The sequence below is a fragment of the Pongo abelii genome, chromosome 18 (genome assembly GCF_028885655.2).
Source record: "Pongo abelii isolate AG06213 chromosome 18, NHGRI_mPonAbe1-v2.0_pri, whole genome shotgun sequence".
Lineage (NCBI taxonomy): Eukaryota > Metazoa > Chordata > Mammalia > Primates > Hominidae > Pongo > Pongo abelii.
In genome coordinates, this window is record NC_072003.2 from 72,037,066 (window position 1) to 72,055,517 (window position 18,452).

At 41.2% G+C, this 18,452-nt stretch overlaps 2 protein-coding genes and 1 non-coding gene across 4 annotated transcripts in view; 2 read left to right on the forward strand and 1 right to left on the reverse strand.

Annotated features, from left to right (window-relative positions):
* The window catches only part of ATXN1L (ataxin 1 like), a 97,989-nt gene extending 83,891 nt beyond the window's left edge, over positions 1-14,098 (reverse strand). The window contains exon 1 of one of the 2 annotated variants that reach the window (XM_054534071.1): positions 13,920-14,098. The gene's annotated coding sequence lies outside the window, so the exon portion shown is untranslated. The remainder of the gene's footprint in view (positions 1-13,919) is intronic. The other variant, XM_054534070.1, reaches the window with a different exon arrangement.
* Positions 1-18,452, forward strand: part of AP1G1 (adaptor related protein complex 1 subunit gamma 1) — a gene marked incomplete at its 5' end in the record, with an annotated part of 80,010 nt that overhangs the window by 34,925 nt on the left and 26,633 nt on the right. Inside the window, 9 exon segments of the mRNA NM_001133262.1 lie at positions 73-197; positions 1,298-1,439; positions 3,389-3,485; positions 4,941-5,017; positions 10,839-10,934; positions 11,862-11,942; positions 12,138-12,236; positions 15,011-15,066; positions 17,650-17,763. Of these exon segments, the coding sequence (NP_001126734.1) occupies positions 73-197; positions 1,298-1,439; positions 3,389-3,485; positions 4,941-5,017; positions 10,839-10,934; positions 11,862-11,942; positions 12,138-12,236; positions 15,011-15,066; positions 17,650-17,763 (887 nt within the window).
* LOC112129480 (small nucleolar RNA SNORD71) lies at positions 18,093-18,178 on the forward strand. Its single transcript, XR_002911878.1, has one exon. It is a non-coding gene; the product is annotated as a small nucleolar RNA SNORD71 (small nucleolar RNA).

Consider the following 18,452-nt stretch of genomic DNA (forward strand, 5'->3'; position numbering starts at 1 on the left):
AACCATTGCTTTTCTAGATTGTGGTAGCAAGTTTTTAATTTCCTTCTTTTTTTTTTTTTCTTTTTTTTGCAGTTGGAGTGCCTCAAGCTTATTGCCTCTCAAAAATTTACAGACAAACGCATTGGCTATTTAGGGGCAATGCTGCTGTTAGATGAAAGACAAGATGTCCATCTTCTCATGACCAACTGTATCAAGAAGTAAGTCTTACTTTTCTTTCTTCTAACAACTGTTAAATACTTTGTTCTTTTTTGTATTTTCTTTGAGATGGAGTCTTGTTCTTTTGCCCAGGCTGGAGTGAAGTGGTGTGATCTTGGCTCACTGCATCCTCCTCCGCTGCCACCGTCCTCCCCCCACTGCCAGCCCAGTTGAAGTGATTCTCCTGCCTCAGCCTCCTGCGTGGCTGGGATTATAGGCACCTGCCACCACGCCTGGCTAATTTTTGTATTTTTAGTAGAGACGGGGTTTCACCATGTTGGCCAGGCTGGTCTCGAACTCCTGACCTCAGATTATCCACCCACCTCGGCTTCCCAAAGTACTAGGGTTACAGGCTTGAGCCACTGCGCCTGGCCTACTTTGTTCTTTTTTTTTTTTTCTTTTTGAGACGGAGTCTCGCTCTGTTGCCCAGGCTGGAGTGCAGTGGGGTGATCTCAGATCACGAGGTCAGGAGTTCAAGACCAGCCTGGCCAATGTGGTGAAACCCCGTTTCTACTAAAAATACAAAATACAAAAATTAACCGGACGTGGTGGCATGCGCCTGTAGTCCCAGCTACTTGAGAGGCTGAGGCAGAAGAATCACTTGAACCTGGGTAGCTACTCAGCCTCCCGAGTAGCTGGGATTATAGGCGCCCGCCACCACGCTTGGCCAATTTTTACAGTTTTAGTGGAGATGAGGTTTCACCATGTTGGCCAGGCTGGTCTCGAACTCTTGACCTCAGGTGATCCACTTGCCTCGGCCTCCGAAAGTGCTAGGATTACAGGTGTGAACCACCCCCACCCCGCCGCCAAGTTTGCTGAGTTTTCTAAAGTGTGTGTCTGACATCCAGTAGATAACATGTTTTTCAACTTCCACTGCTTTGGTACCTGGAAACATCGGCTTGTAAGCCTATAGGAGGGACTGTCAGTCTGTTTACTGTATTGATAATTTGTAATAAAGTTGGGATAAACATTTTCTGCAACAAATAATCCTATTGTTTTTGTTATTGGAGAAATCTTGAGTCATCCTGAACTAGTTTGAAATTGTGAAGCTGCTTCTTGGGGAGCACCAGGCTTGTTCCTACCTTCCTCTTTTCTTTTGCAGTGATCTTAATCATAGCACGCAATTCGTACAGGGGTTAGCACTTTGTACCCTCGGCTGCATGGGCTCCTCAGAGATGTGCAGAGATCTTGCAGGAGAGGTAGAGAAGCTCCTGAAAACCTCCAACTCTTACTTAAGAAAAAAGGTAACTTTTAATGAACCAAATGTCTGTCTGGATTAGGGAGTATTATGGAGATGAGAAGGCAGGTTACTCATTTTTGAAAGATCTGATGATAATGTAAAGTCACTTTTTCTGTGCAGTAAATCTGTTTTACATGATTATATATTAACCTTAATTCCTCTTTTCTTAAGGAAATGATTTATAAACAAACAAATGTTACTGGATATATCCTAGGTGGCATACCAAATTCCTAAGTTATCTGATTCTAAACAGTATTACAGCAAGGTGATTATGAACAGATTTTTATGAATTTACTTTTGTCCTAATAATTAATACCCATATCTTTGTATTAGTGCCTTTGTGTCTCTGGAAGGGCAGTTGTATTGGGATCTAGATAATTATTAGGGAATGATGTAGAACCCACTTTCTGAATGGATTAGTAATAGAAGAGAATTATTCTATCTGATTTTATTTGTTGATCTAAGCATTTTATTGAGTTTTTAAAAATTGCTTGAACCCTACAACCTTTGAAAATGAAGTGTATGGAATTTAGAAGTCCAAGAAATGAACATAAACTGTGATCTGTTTGGCATTTACTGTGCCTCTCTATTAATGGTTTGGGAAAGAGGCATTGAAAGGGCCAAGCCATTTCCCAGGATGATATGCAGTTAATGATGGCTGCAAACAAATTATTTTCTTAATTTGTAAGCTGGTCCTTTTTCTTAAAGAATATGTGAGCTACTCTTGTTCAGAAAGCTCATTATCATATTAAAATGAAACGTTCCTGCAGGTTAGAAAAAAAAGATAGGCCGGGCGCGGTGGCTCATGCCTGTAATCCCAGCACTTTGGGAGGCCGAGATAGGCAGATCACAAGGTCAGGAGATTGAGACCATCCTGACTAACACAGTGAAACCCGTCTCTACTAAAAATACAAAAAAAATTAGCCGGGCGCGGTGGCGGGCACCTGTAGTCCCTCACCTGGAGGCTGAGGCAGGAGAATGACGTGAACCCAGGAGGCAGAGCTTGCAGTGAGCCGAGATTGCGCCATTGCACTCTAGCCTGGGCGACTGAGTGAGACTCTGTCTCAAAAAAAAAAAGAAAAAAAGATATTTTTTCCTCCCAAATATAACATGGATGGAATTAGCAGAAATTTTTTTTGTTGATATAGCTAAACTTTTATGGTATTTGACTCAAACATATCGTAGTTATAGTTACTTTGGGGGATATACAAAATCAGTGTTTAAATGTACTTTTATTTTCCAGTGAACAAGCTAGTAAAACCATCTTTTCTTTAGTAGAGACTAAGTATTTTTCAGATGATTTTCTTGATGTCAGTAGAGTCATTTGAGGGCCACATAGATATTATTAAACATAACAGTAGATTTATAGCATTTACAGTATATATCTTTCAGTTGTGTGATGTTTTTATAGCCTGTTAGTCATCTTACTCAGAGGTATGATTATCACAGATTGAGATCGTTATCTATTTTTACTTCCTCAAAACTCCACATAAGTTATGTTTAACTTTTTGATAAATTCATATTAACCATACATAGTCTAATGTAGAAAGTTTTTGCCTATTTGTCTAGCAATATATGAACAAAGGGAGAGGTGAACTAGAAGATCTCTTTAATATAATAGTATAAACTGGAAATCCCCAACCAGTTAATAAATAATCTTCTCTCCTCTTAATTTTTTTTTAAATAGAGGCAGGTTCTTGCTGTGTTGCCCAGGCTGTTCTCAAACTCCTGGGCTCAAGTGATTCTCCTGCCTTGGGACTCCCAAAGTGCTGGGATTATAGGAGTGGGCCATCACCGTGTTCAGCCATAAATCTAACATCTAACCTCTTCCTTCTTTATTTTTCTAGTAGATGAACTAGTTGGTGAGATTTTTGTGTTGGTGGTTTTTTAATAAGATTTGTTGCCCTGGCATAATTGAAATAAACCTTTTGTTCTTTTATTTTTTTTTTGTAGGCAGCACTGTGTGCTGTTCATGTCATCAGGAAAGTTCCTGAACTTATGGAGATGTTTTTACCAGCAACAAAAAATTTATTGAATGAGAAGAACCATGGTAATGTAATTTGGATGTATTCATGAAGTATTGAGGGAGAAAGGGAAAGAGAAAAGGCTTAAGGCTATGTTAGTCCTGTGTCTCTCAGAACAGTGGAGTTGCCTTTCTGCTGTGCCTTAGACACTTTTCCAGGAAGGTCTGGTCTGACAAGTCTTTCCACTCACATATCCTAGTTTTATATTAGAGATTGATTCCTTCATAGTAAACTTATCTTTCATCTCTGGTCCTCTTTTACTTTATTAAAAATATTAAGTTATTAATATTTAGTGTAATATACAAATGAGCCTACCCATGATTTTCATGTGTAAAATCCTTTGATTTCTTGCCTGTTTTACAATAAAAGAAAAAATTTCATTATCATGTGGTAGGAGTATAAGATTTGTGCGGCTGGGCGTGGTAGCTCATGCCTGTAATCCCAGCACTTTGGGAGGCCAAGGTGGGCAGATCATTTGAGCTCAGGACCAGCCTGGGCAACAAAGTCAGAACCCATCTCTGCAAAAAATACGAAAATTAGCTGGGTGTGGTGGCACATGCCTGTGGTCCCAGCCACTCAGGAGGCTGAAGTGGGAGGATGGCTTGTGCCTGGGAGGCAGAAGTTGCAGTGAGCCAAGATTGTACCACTGCACTCTAGCCTGGGCTACAGAGCCAGACCCTGCCAGACTCAAAAATTGTGAAAATTCTTTTGGGTTATTTCTGAAAGAAGCTTGTATTAGGTACTCAGAATCTTTATATAAAACAGAGGAATTAAATGAAATGTGGCTGTTTTTTCCCCAAACATTTTATTCTTATTTGAAGTCAGTGAAATAAGTTCGGAATAAAGAAAATTCATGTGGCTTAAATGCTAAGAGGAAAAATTGTATGGTATATTTAATTTGACAAATTCGGTGCTGTGCCCAGAATGCTCAAAATGTACTTGTTGAACAACTGAATTATTTGGAGCACGTATTTATTACTTAGTGAAAAGCATTGTGAGATTGTTTTTACTGACTCTGGAGCAATTAAATTTACTTTGTCATCCAAAGTTTTCTCAGAGTTTTGATGCGTTTTATGTGGAAATGTAAAATCTTACTAAGATTTTTGCCTCTTGAATTATCTGTTACAACTCAGATAATAGCTTACTGATTAAGTATAGAACAGATCATACCTAGCTTGCATTGTGTGTTTTTATGGATATTCTCAGATGGAGAGACATATGTATTGGTCGTCACTTTTTAATAATTATTTTGATCACATAATTGTTGAAAACATTCCGATTTTACCAACTTGGCCACTTTTAAATCAGGCATCTATTAAGTTCCTCCTTTGTATTCACTTCAATGCTTAGATTCTTTGGGGGATTAAAAAGCAAAAGTAGCAACTATCCTTTTGGAATTGACCTTCAGGAACTCAAAGTCCTGTTCTATAAAATTGAATAATAGGCCTCATTTTTAGTTTTCCTTTGAACTTTTCTTTCAGGTGTCCTCCACACATCTGTAGTCCTCCTCACAGAAATGTGTGAGCGAAGCCCAGACATGCTTGCGCATTTCAGAAAGGTAGGTGCCATTCTATATGCCTAAGCCTTTCTTGATTGAAAAATGATTTTCCTGAAAAGTACATGATTTTCTTATTATATATTTTTTTGAAAGCAAGCTGTGGATCTGAATAAGGGATTTAACTAGCCCTGCTATGCAGTTGGGCTGGAAGCCAGATTTAGGCATATAAGTAAGAACTGGCACTAGTATTGTGTTTTCCCTTTCGTAATAGAAGTCTTCTCTCATTGTTGGCAGACACACCAATCTCATGTGTTTTATCTGCTGTTTTCACATTTGAGTCAAGAAACATAATCTGAGGTCAAATTAGAAATAGGAGTTTTGTGTGTGTGTTTTTTGTTTTTTTTTTGAGATGTAGTTTTGCTCTTTTTGTCCAGGCTGGTGTGCAATGGCGCGATCTCGGCTCACTGCAACCTCTGCCTCCTGGGTTCAAGCGATTCTTCTGCCTCAGCCTTCCTTGTAGCTGGGATTACAGGTGTGCGCCACCATGCCCATCTAATTTTTGTATTTTTAGGAGAGTCGGGGTTTCACCATGTTGGCCAAGCTGGTCTTGAACTCCTGACCTCAGGTGATCAGCCCGCCTCAGCCTCCCAAAGTGCTGGGATTACAGGTGTGAGCCACTGCTCCTGGCCTGTTTTTTTTTTTTTTTTTTGTATTTTTTTTTTTAAGGCAGGAGTTTCTTTTCTTTTCTTTTTTTTTTTTTTTGAGAGGGAGTTTTGCTCTGTCGCCCATGCTGGAGTGCAGTGGCGCGATCTCGGCTCACTGCAAGCTCCGCCTCCCGGGTTCATGCCACTCTCCTGCTGCCTCAGCCTCCCGAGTAGCTGGGACTACAGGCACCTGGCACCACGCCCGGCTAATTTTTTGTATTTTTAGTAGAGTCAGGGTTTCACTGTGTTAGCCATGGTGGTCTCGATCTCCTGACCTTGTGATCCACCTGCCTCAGCCTCCCAAAGTGCTGGGATTACAGGCGTGAGCCACCGCGCCCAGCTGTTTTCTATTTTTTTAAGGTTAAAACTAAAAATTTTTTTATTACTTTAGTATAAATTTAGTATAAATTAAATGAACCCTACTGTTCATTTTAGGCCATTGACTCCTGTGATGGAAGTCTTAGCTCTCTTAAGTACTCCCTTCTCTCTCTTTTTTTTTTTTTATGGCGGAGTCTCGCTCTGTCGCCCAGGCTGGGGTGCAGTGGTGCAATCTCGGTTCACTGCAACCTCCACCTCCTGGGTTCAAGTGATTCTCCTCCCTCGGCCTCCTGAGTAGCTGGGACTACAGGCGCCTGCCACCATGCCCGGCTAATTTTGTTTTGTATTTTTAGTAGAGATGGGGTTTCACCATGTTAGCCAGGCTGGTTCGAACTCTTGACCTCAGGTGATCCACCCGCCTCAGCCTCCCCAGGTTCTGAGATTACAGGCGTGAGCCACCGCGCCCGGCTTTTTTTTTTTTTTTTTTCCAACTAGTGTTTTAAAGTGGACATTTCTGTTTATCCACTTAATTTTAGAAGACAGTAGTAAGGAGGACTCAGAAGAAGACTGTTCTTTGGGTAGTTACATGCATTGAACTTCTTTTATAGGATGCTGGTCATTCCGTAAGTAGAACTCACTTTGTACTTTAGATCTAGTAAGGCTCTAACAGGAGTTCTTTTTTGGCTTTTTTTCCCTCAGATGTTCATGTCTTGATTAAATTATTGTAATATAGTATGAGGCCCGTATCTGTCCCTAATGCTTGCTTTGTATGTTTTGTTCCTGTTGTCTGTTTGGAATCCTGCTGTATGTTAGAATGAAAAGGTAAGAATTAACCCTCTTTTAGATGGTGCATGCTGGCATTAGGTCCTTAGTAGCTTTTGTGTATCCATCCACAAATGTGGCTTTTAAAATATACTAATGCTGAAGCTGTGCTTAATACTGTGAGTTATTGTTCTAGCATTTTTGGCTAACATCCTAGTCTAGTTTTTGTTTTGTCACTTAAACTCCTGACTCCAAAGTCAGCCTTGGATTTCAGTTGCAGCCTTTCCTGAGTTGTAAGCCTTCTTCTCTGCCTTTTCTTTATCTTTACTTGAGAAACTTTGAGCAGTTTCCCAGTGGCTTTGGTGATGGCAATTCCAGATTAGTCTGGAGCTTTGACACAAAATGCTGCTGCTGTTTGAAGTAGATATTTTAGAACCGCATGTGGGTAACCTCATACTTTAAAAAGCTCCGTATGTACTGCTGAGCTTTCAGTTCAGACTTAGAGCTTTTATTTCTCTCCTACCTGTACTTAATCTTACATAGAAGTTTTGGAATATTAAAAGGATTTTGAGGTAGAGTAGTGGGCACCAACTGATTTTCATGGCTGCAGCCTTTCCCTATGTCATCTTATTTTGTTTGTCTTGTCATCAGTTTTAATAACTTGCATTTTTGTCTGAAAAATGAAACTGGGTTCCAAGAATTGTATGCTGAACATTTAGACATTTGTGCTCTGTGTCCCAGGGTAATCTTATGTGATGTGCTGACCTTTTTGGCAGTGGATAAAACAATTTCTGAATTTATAGCCCAAGGAAAAATGACTTTTCCAAGAAATAAACCAGATGAAAAATAACTAGGGTTATATGTAGTACAAAAAAAACCCAGACCATTGGGAAGTATGCAAGATAAGGTTGGTAACTACTTGGTCTTCGTTTTATTACAAAAATATTGATTTAAAGTGGTTTTAAAAGGTATATTATTATCTCTAATATAACTTTGCCCATAGTTGACAGATTTAATGAATTTACACATCTCCATGGCTTAGATTTGTCTTATTTGGAGTTGTCCAAAGTAGACTTTTGTTTAGGTGACTTATAAGTTACTTAATTCCAAACTGTTATGGCTCAACTTATTTAAATTCATACATACTGTGTTTTCTTGTGTTTAGAAGTGGCTTTAATGTTTTGAATGCTTTGAGTGCATGCCTTGGATATAGCTTGGCTTTTCATTTCAATCTTAATCCCCTTTTAGGCTTGGGGAGTAGGGAAGGGACACAGTCTAAATACAGTGAGAAAAAATAACTGAGTTGCAGCAGAGTTGTAGCTAAAATTGCCTGCAAAAAAGATGGAATGCAGTTCACTTTGCATACTATTTAACTTAATTTTTGGTCATTAGAGTTGTTTATATAGCTAAAAATTGAGTTTTTAGTTGGAAACGTAAAAAGTTCCTATTGTGGCAAACCTTTTGTTTTAATATCAAGTAATTGATCAACAGAAATGAAATGAGTGCCAATATTTAAAACATCTTCGGCTTGGTAGTAAAATTGCCTTTACTATGTGTTAGGACTCTTTTTTTTTTTTTTTTTAATTAAGTATTTATTGATGATTCTTGGGTGTTTCTCGGAGAGGGGGATATGGGAGGGTCAAAGGATGATAGTGGAGAGAAGGTCAGGAGATAAACACATGAACAAAGGTCTCTGGTTTTCCTAGGCAGAGGTCCCTGCGGCCTTCTGCAGTGTTTGTGTCCCTGGGTACTTGAGATTGGGGAGTGGTGATGACTCTTAAAGAGCATGCTGCCTTCAAGCATCTGTTTAACAAAGCACATCTTGCACCGCCCTTAATCCATTTAACCCTGAGTTGACACAGCACATGTTTCAGAGAGCAAGGGGCTGGGGGAAAGGCCATAGATCAACAGCATCCCAAGGCAGAAGAATTTCTCCTAGTCAGAACAAAATGGAGTCTCCTATGCCCACCTCTTTCTACACAGACACAGCAACAATCTGATCTCTCCTTCCTTTCCCCACACCTCCCCCCCTTGTTTTCAACAAAACCGCCATCGTCCTCATGGCTCGCTCCAGATGGTCGCTGTCTCTTCGGAGCTGTTGGGTACACCTCCCAGACAGGGCGGCCGGGCAGAGGCGCTCCTCACCTCCCAGACAGGGCGGCCGGGCAGGGGCGCTCCTCACTTCCCAGACGGGGCGGCCGGGCAGAGGCGCTCCTCACATCCCAGATGGGGCGGCCAGGCAGAGGTGCTCCTCACTTCCTCCCAGACGGGGTGGCGGCCGGGCAGAGGCGCTCCTCACTTCCTCCCAGACGGGGTGGTGGCCAGGCAGAGGCACTCCTCACCTCCCAGACGGGGCGGCCGGGCAGAGGCGCTCCTCACATCCCAGATGGGGCGGCCAGGCAGAGGTGCTCCTCACTTCCTCCCAGATGGGGTGGCAGCCGGGCAGAGGCACTCCTCACCTCCCAGACGGGGCGGCCGGGCAGAGGCGCTCCTCATCTCCCAGACGGGGCGGCCAGGCAGAGGCGCTCCTCACTTCCCAGACGTTGGGCGGCCGGGCAGAGGCGCTCCTCACTTCCCAGACGTTGGGCGGCCGGGCAGAGGCGCTCCTCATCTCCCAGACGGGGCGACCGGGCAGAGGCGCTCCTCACCTCCCAGACGGGGCGACCGGGCAGAGGCGCTCCTCACCTCCCAGACGTTGGGCGGCCGGGCAGAGGCGCTCCTCACTTCCCAGACGGGGCGGCCGGGCAGAGGGGCTCCTCACATCCCAGACGATGGGCGGCCAGGCAGAGATGCTCCTCACTTCCTAGACGGGGTGGCGGCGGGGCAGAGGCTGTAATCTTAGCACTTTAGGAGGCCAAGGCAGGCGGTTGGGAGGTGGAGGTTGTAGCGAGCCGAGATCACGCTACTGCACTCCAGCCTGAGCAACATTGAGCACTGAGTGAGCGAGACTCCGTCTGCAATTCCAGCACCTCGGGAGGCCGAGGCGGGCAGATCACTCGAGGCTAGGAGCTGGAGACCAGCCCGGTCAACAGGGCGAAACCCCGTCTCCACCAAAAACACAAAAACCAGTCAGGCGTGGCGGCGCGTGCCTGCAATCCCAGGCACTCGGCAGGCCAAGACAGGAGAATCACAGCCCGAGGCAGGGAGGTTGCAGTGAGCTGAGATCACCGCAGTACAGTCCAGCTTCGGCAACAGAGGGAGACCGGAAAAAGAAGGGAGAGGGAGACCGAAGAAGGGAGAGGGAGAGGCGGAGGGGGAGGGGGAGGGGGAGGTAAGGGGGAGGGGGAGGGGAGGGGGAGGGAGAAGACTCTTAATGGATAAAGTAAAGGAAGGACAGGAAGGAAATTCCTGATTATAAGGAATGTATAGTCTCATTGAAAAGACAAGAAAACAGGCCGCAAAGCCATATATATAAATAAGTCCTGAAATTTAAAAAAATTGTATCATATGAATTAAGAATAGGAAGACGAAATTATTCATGGCCTTGATCTCTCTTAAGATGAAAGATTTAATTTTTTCATGTGTCTTCCATTTGATTACCGTATTACTGTTGTCAGCTTTGGTATTCCCTGTTGTTTGTTGGAAAAGGGTATAACTTCTATCTTAAGAGAAGAGATTTTTTTTCTCTATTTGAGGTTGTATGTTTTAAAGCTATAATTTTAATAAGATCACTAGTTGCATTTTGGTGTGATGACATGTTACATGCAAATGTTTGAATGGATGAAAACTGAACATGTTTTTGCCACCTAGGTTTGTCAAGTTCTACAGAACTAGAAATGCGGTATGCCCCATAGGCATCTGTTTTACCTGGTTCCCATAGGCTTTCTGGCCCAATATTATTTGTAATATCTTTACATATAACTCTGGCATAAAAAAGTCTGGTTTGGTTTTATCCAGATAAAATACATACTACTTCTTGAATATTGGCCTAAGTTACTCCTAAGTTTATCAGACATCTACAATACATTAGTATATTAAATCAGTAGAATTTACTTGGACTCGGACCCTTACACCCTTTTTCTAAACCAAAGGACCTGCTTATTCATGAGACATTCTTCAATATTCACTGTTTTTTGATGCATCTTTCTTCTCTGCAGCTTGTGCCCCAATTAGTTCGTATTTTAAAGAACCTCATCATGTCCGGATATTCACCAGAACATGATGTTTCTGGTATCAGTGACCCCTTTTTGCAGGTGAGGTTGAAAGAACGTTTTAACTAAATGTTATATGAATTTAATATCTTTAAGTAGACAATTTCCTTCCTAAGTTTGTGTTGAGTAGAAATTTGGTAGTTGGGGGGAGGGATAGCATTAGGAGATATACCTAATGCTAAATGGCGAGCTAATGGGTGCAGCACACCAGCATGGCACATGTATACATATGTAACTAACCTGCACATTGTGCACATGTACCCTAAAACTTAAAGTATAATAATAATTAAAAAAAAAAGAAATTTGGTAGTTAATTGATTAATTATATTAATGAATAGTGACACAATTCTATATTAGATTAAGAGGATACAATTACAGGTCTTGCTCTGTCACTTAGGCCGGAGTGCAGTGGCACAATCTTGCCTCACTGCAGCCTTGACCTCCCAGGGTCAAGTGATCCTCCCAAGTAGCTGGGATTTCAGGTGCACACCACCATGCCCGGCTCATTTTGTATATTTTGTAGAGACGGGGTTTTGCCATGTTGCCCAGGCTGGTCTCAAACTCCTGGACTCAAGCAGCCTGCCTACCTCAGCCTCTCAAAGTACTGGGATTACAGGCAAGAGCCACTGTGCCCCACTTCAAATTACAGTTTTAATAGTCAAAATCATTTATTATTTGAATTATTTAACATAGCTCTGCAGGTGGTAGTATCTGGTAGTATCCTTTAGCTGTGGAGTACTGAAGTGTGGATTGTCTTATAATAACTTTATTAGATGTAGAAGCATATATAGCTTCTCTAAATAAAGAAAATGTTTTCAATTCTTCTGTTTGATTTTTGACGATTTCTGATATGAATAAATGGTTCCAAATGAATTTCTAAGACTTCATTTAGTTATTTGAATTTCATACCAGTGAGATTTCTTTGTGTGAGACATAATTTGTTGACACCTCTCATCTTTTGCACATTAGGTACGAATTTTGAGGTTATTAAGAATTTTAGGACGAAATGATGATGATTCAAGTGAAGCTATGAATGATATATTAGCACAGGTGAGTAGACCAAACTTATATTAAATATATATTTTAGTTTCGCTGGGAGTAGAATGATTATGGTTATATGGAACAGTTTTTATTTGTGTTTCCTCATTGATAGCTGTAATCACAAAATGCCTCTTGTTAACTGTGAATATTTTTTGGGAGCATTGTTTTTATCACTTATGTACTGCCCTCGATATGTCTTTTCAGGTTGCCACTAATACTGAGACTAGTAAAAATGTAGGAAATGCTATTCTTTATGAAACGGTTTTGACTATCATGGATATTAAGTCAGAGAGTGGATTGCGAGTAAGTCTTTTTGAATCTTTTCTTCCCCCCCTAAATGTTTCACTTAGAATGGTTGACTTGGACTTCAGTACTTCAGAATTGTATTCCATTTGGAACTCGACTTTAAGAAAGAATGATGCAAAATGTGGAATGCTGGATTTTTGGTATCTGAAATATTCCTTCCCACTGAAGGCTTAACATTGATTATAATAAACTTTGGGAGATCTCAGGTGTAACAATGTAGTAAATATATTTGTCTTATCATTGGTGATGTTAACCTTGATCATTTGGTTGAGATGGTGTCTGCTGGGTCTTTCCACTGTAAAGTCATTATTTTTTCTTTTGTAATTAAAAATATTTTGGCAGATATTTTGAGACTATGTAAACATCCTATCCTCAGACTTTTACCTATCAGTTTTAGTATCCACCAGAGGATCTTGCCCACAACAATTATTAAGATGTATTCTAATGACAATTTTCCATTTCCCTCATTTTTTTCGCATTAATTGGAATTCTTCTATAAAGAGGAGTTATCCCTTCTCCTTCATGAATTTGTTCATTCTATCATTTATTAATATTAGAACTGTTAGCCCATAGCCTTGTAAAAAGCAAATTTACTAGAGTATAATATTTGTATACAGTTCTTTTTGTCTGTAGCATTATGGTGTCTAGTTAGATAACCAGAGTAACTTAGGTTAAGTTCTTTTCCTCTCCCCACGTTTCAAACAGAATGGTAACATACCATATATATTGTTCCCACTGTACTTTGTTCACCTAACATTATCTTGGAGCTACTTCCAAATTTATGCATAGAGATAAGTCTTGTTCTTTTTTTCTTAATTGTGATAAAATATATATAACATAAAATTAACCATTTTAAGCATTTTTAAGTGAACAGTTCAGTTAGTACACTCATCTTGTTGTGTAACCAGTACTATAGTTTATCTCCAGAACTTTTTTGTGTTCTGAAAGTCTGTATCCATTAAACGATAACTCTCCATGCTGTAACTATCTCTAGTCCCTGGCAACCACCATTCTACTTTCTGTCTGTGAATTTGACTACTCTCAGGTGCATCTGAAGAGATATAAGAAAAAAACCCAAAATGTTTTTTCTACTTTTTACTCTCTGCTCTCACACAGTCATTCAACACTTCACTTCTTTTTTGTTTTGTTTTGTTTTAGCGACAGGGTCTCTCTCTGTTGCTCAGGCTAATCTTGAACTCCTGGCCTCAAGCAATCCTCCCACCTTAGCCTCCCGAGTAATGTGAGCCATCATGTCCAGCTCCAGCATTTCACTTCTGACGCCATATGTGTTGGGGCTATTTCCCTATACATCAAGCAGTTTTCTGGTGGATACCAGCTGGGTATCCTCTAATTGAATTCAATTCTGACACTGTCTCCCTGGACATAAGGTGTCACATCCCACAGTTTGAGGGCTCAGTCCCAGAAGACTGACCCCCCTGCCCCAACTTCAGATGCCACTCCCAAGCTCAGGTTGTGACCTGTGCTTGTGACCAACCAACTGTAAGTCAGGGTTCCCACAACCCCCTCCTCAATTTTGGTTAGTTTGCTAGAGTGGCTCACAGAACTCAGGGAAACACTTTACTTATGCTTGCTGGTTTGTTATAAAGGATATAGATGAACAGCCAGATGGAAGAGATGCATAGGGCAAGGCATGTGGGAAGGGGTTGGAAGCTTCCATACCCTCTCCAGATGTGCGGCCCTCCAGGAAGCTCCACATGTTCAGCTATCTGGAAGCTCCTCTGAACCCTGTCAATTTGGGATTTTTGGAGGCCTCATTACGCAGACATGATTGATTAAATCATTGGTGATCAGCTTAACCTTCAGCATCTCTCCCCTCCCCAAGGTTGGGGGATGGGACTGAAAGTTCCAGTCCTCTAATATCATGGTTGTTCCCTTGGCAACCAGTCTCCATTCTGAGGCTATCTTAGGAGCCCATTGAGAGTCATATCATTAGAACTAAAGATGCTGTCACACAGGAAATTCCAAGGGATTTAGGAGTTGTATGCCAGGAAACAGGGACAAAAACCAAATATGTATTTCATCATATCACAGTACCTCATATAAGTGGAACTGTACAGTTTTTATCCTTTTGAAAAGCAGATTATCTTATTTCATTTAACATAATGTCTTCAAGGTTGAACCATGTGTCAGAATGCATTCTGTCTTAATGGCTGCGTGACGTTCCATTGCATGGGTGTGCCATAGTATGATTAGCAAATTTGCTATTAACGGAGTTTTAGGGTATCTCCTATCATTTGCAGTTATCAGTAGTGCCACAGTAGACTTTTGTCTATATGTGCAGTTGTTTGTCAGATCAATTCCTAAAAGTGAAATTGATAAAACAGAGAATATATATTCATTTTAAATATAGTTATTGCCAGATTTCCCTTAAAGAGGCTGTACTAATATTATTCATCCACTGACAAAACAGTGTCAAAGCATTAAAACAACCTTCCAGCACTTACCTTTAGAATATGATTTTAAGAGTTTGCCTTTAGATTTTTTCCTTTTTTTTTTTTTTTGAGACGGAGTCTTGCTCTGTTGCTCTGACTGGAATACAGTGGTACGATCTTGACTCACTGAGCTTGTGATCCACCAGCCTTGGCCTCCCAAAGTTCTGGGATTACAGGTGTGAACCACCGCACCCGGCTCCTTTTTTTTTTTGCTAGCAGTCTGTGAAGCACCAGAGGCCACGAAGTGATCCTTTAAACTGAGGAAACAATATAAAACTTCAATTTTCCTAAATTTCGACCTATGCTGTTTCTCTTTAGGTCCTAGCCATAAATATCCTGGGTCGTTTCTTATTGAACAATGACAAGAATATTAGGTAAGTCAACTGAAATTTATCTTTTATCTTGGATATTATAAGCCCAGTATTTTAAGAGCGATTCTGCTCAAGATCATACATGTATTAAGTCACATATCTAGAACTTTTAGCTCAGAATTTTTATGTTTTTCTGGTCTTAAAACTACTGTTTTGTGAAGAACTTAAGGATTTATCTCATGGCGTATATTCCTATTTGTTCTGTAAATCAGGAGTCAGCAAAATTTTTCTGTAAAGGGTCAGATGGTAAATATTTTAGGCTTTGTGGGCCATGGAGTCTTTGGTAACTACTCACCTCTGCCCCTTAGCATGAAATTAGCCATAGACAATATGTAAATGATGAGTGTGTCTGTGTTCAATAAAATTGATTTATTTACATCAAACTTGGGAACTAGTATGAAAAAAATATTTTGATGTACAAAAACAGCAGAGTGCTGGGTTTTACAGGTGGGCTGTAGTTTGTTGACCCCTGCTCTAAATTAAGAAATATGTAACATTTCAGGTAGCAAATCTGGAATGTCTTTGTGAACTCTAGCTAGTTTTTTAGGTAAATGAATTGATCAGTATTATCTTTTATTTTGTTATTTTCCTGTGTGTAGTATGTATTCCTGCTTACCTGTTTTTCTAATCAGGAGAAATTTTTCTTATATGAAACATGAAAAGATGTGGAAGCTAGGCGTAGTGGCTCACCCCTGTAATGCCAACACTTTGGGAGGCAGAGATGGGTAGATCATGAGCCCAGGAGTTCGAGACCAGCCTGGGCCACATGGCAAAACTCCATCTCTACAGAAAAATACAAAAATGAGCCAGGTGGCTTGGTGATGTGCACCTGTAGTACTAGCTACTCAGGAGGCTGAGGTGGGAGGATCACCTGAACCCAGGAAGTTGAAGCTGCAGTGAGCTGTGATCATGCCACTGCATTCCAGTCTAGGTGACAGAGTGAGACCCTGTTTCTTTTTTTTTTTTTTTTTGAGACGGAGTTTTGCTCTTGTTGCCCAGGCTGGAGTGCAATGGCGCAATCTTGGCTCACTGCAACCTCCGCCTCCCTAGTTCAAGCGATTCTTTTGCCTCAGCCTCCCGAGTAGCTGGGTTTACAGGTGAACGCCACCACGCCCAGCTAATTTTTTTGTATTTTTGGTAGAGACGGGGTTTCACCATGTTGGCTGGGCTGGTCTTTAACTCCTAACCTTAGGTAATCCGCCCGCCTTATCCTCCTGAAGTGCTGGGATTACAGGCATGAGCCACTGCACCTGGCTGAGACCCTGTTTCAAAAAAAAAAAAAAAAATGTGGAAATAATGATTGTGGCACCCAGAATTGTCTTCTCCTTCTAAAGAACACTTGGATTGCTGGGCGTGGTGGCTCACACCTGTAATCCAGCACTTTGGCAGGCTAAGGTGGGAGGAACGCTTGAGCCCAAGAGTTCGCGACCAGCCTGAGCAGCATAGTGGGGGATCCCATCTCTACTAAAAAATAAATACATAAATAAAATTTTAAAACACTAACATACTAAGTTAAATACTTGGATTTTAAGCTCAAATTTTTATAGATACAGTTTTGGTACCAGTATCAAATAAAAGCAGAGAAAACTCAAATGTTAAAATTAAAATTGCATTTTGGGGCAAAGGCAGCCTTAAAAGACATATTATATGCTCTTTTTGTATTACTATTTGGAAAACTTTAAAAGAATTGAGTCAGTCACTTCTGTTTATTTTATATTTTATATTTAATTAAATTAATTTTTTTTTTTTGAGACAGAATCTCGCTCTGTCGCCTAGGCTGGAGTGCAGTGGCACGATCTCCGCTCACTGCAAGCTCCACCTCCTGGGTTCACGCCATTCTCCTGCCTCAGCCTCCTGAGTAGCTGGGACTACAGGCGCCCGCCACCACGCCCAGCTAGTTTTTTGTATTTTTAGTAGAGACGGGGTTTCACCGTGGTAGCCAGGGTGGTCTTAATCTCCTGACCTCTTGATCCGCCCGCCTTGGCCTCCCAAAGTGCTGGGATTATAAGCATGAGCCACCGCACCCAGTCCCAGTTTTATTTTTTTTGAGACAGAGTCTCGCTCTGTTGCCCAGGCTGGAGTGCAGTGGCATGATCTCAGCCCACTGCAACCTCAGCCTCCCAGGTTCCAGCAATTCTCATGCCTCAGCCCCTCGAGTAGCTGGGACTACAGGCACCTGACACCCATGTGCCCAGCTACTTTTTATATTTTTAGTAGAGATAGGATTTCACCATGTTGGCCAGGCTGGTCTTGAACTCCTGACCTCAGGTATCCACCTGCCTCGGCCTCCCACAGTGCTGGGATTACAGGTGTGAGCCGCCATGCCCGGCCTACTTTTAGAAGTTTAAATGGACTTGACCATGAATGCAAATCTAAAATCCAAAGCATCTCCTGGTTGCCACTATTTTAGATTATGGTATCGCTTATACCTTTGAAATGTTACTTTTATGTTCACTAACTTTCTTTTAAATAAAAATGTATGCTTTCTCTTATCCGTTAAACGTCTTTCTTTTTATTATTTAAACAGAGAAAAACTATCCTGAATTTTACATTTTAACTCTGTTATTTTGTACCTGTTTCATCCAGATATGTGGCTCTGACATCTTTGTTGAAGACTGTACAGACAGATCATAATGCAGTACAGAGGCACAGAAGCACAATTGTGGACTGTCTTAAAGATTTGGATGTCTCAATAAAACGGTAACAAACTGAGAGCCTTTCTCAGTCTAGTGTTTTTGGTAAATTGAGTGACAAACAGATTATTGAGAGCTCTGTGCCCCTGCCATGTGATACTTTGTAATAGTTTTCAGAGCAAGAGTGTTGACATTTATGTATTTAGTCATTGTGTTCACAGATGGACTCTGCTCAGTGAATCCTTTTTTAGAAAGGATTGGCAGGGAGAAGTTTAGGTTGTTAAGGAGGCCAATAAGAATACTTAAGTGCACACTGAAGTTGTCCTTGGCTCTTTGATAAATACAACAGGCACAGATAACCTAGGCAAAAGTTTACCTAACAGAGGTACTGTGCTTTGTGTGTTGGAGGATGAAAGTACGGAGTGATCCATCGGCTAAGTGTCTTATCACAATGCTGACACTCAAATTGCTGACAGCACACGTTTTTCACAGTACTTATGCCCCAGGATCCTGAAGGCAGCATATTGCTTAGAACAGTGTATCCTGAAATGACTGATAGGCAGCAGATAGCACTCTCAAAAAGCATAAATCTCTTCCCTCAGTGGAGTAATTCTACTGGATCTCTTCTTAGAACTCTAGATGTTTGTAGACTATGTAGAACCTAGCTAAAGTTGGCCTCTGAACTTTCGGTTGTATGTTCAAATCTAGAACAAAGTATATTTAAAGTGATCTCTGAAACCATTCAGTTACCAAACA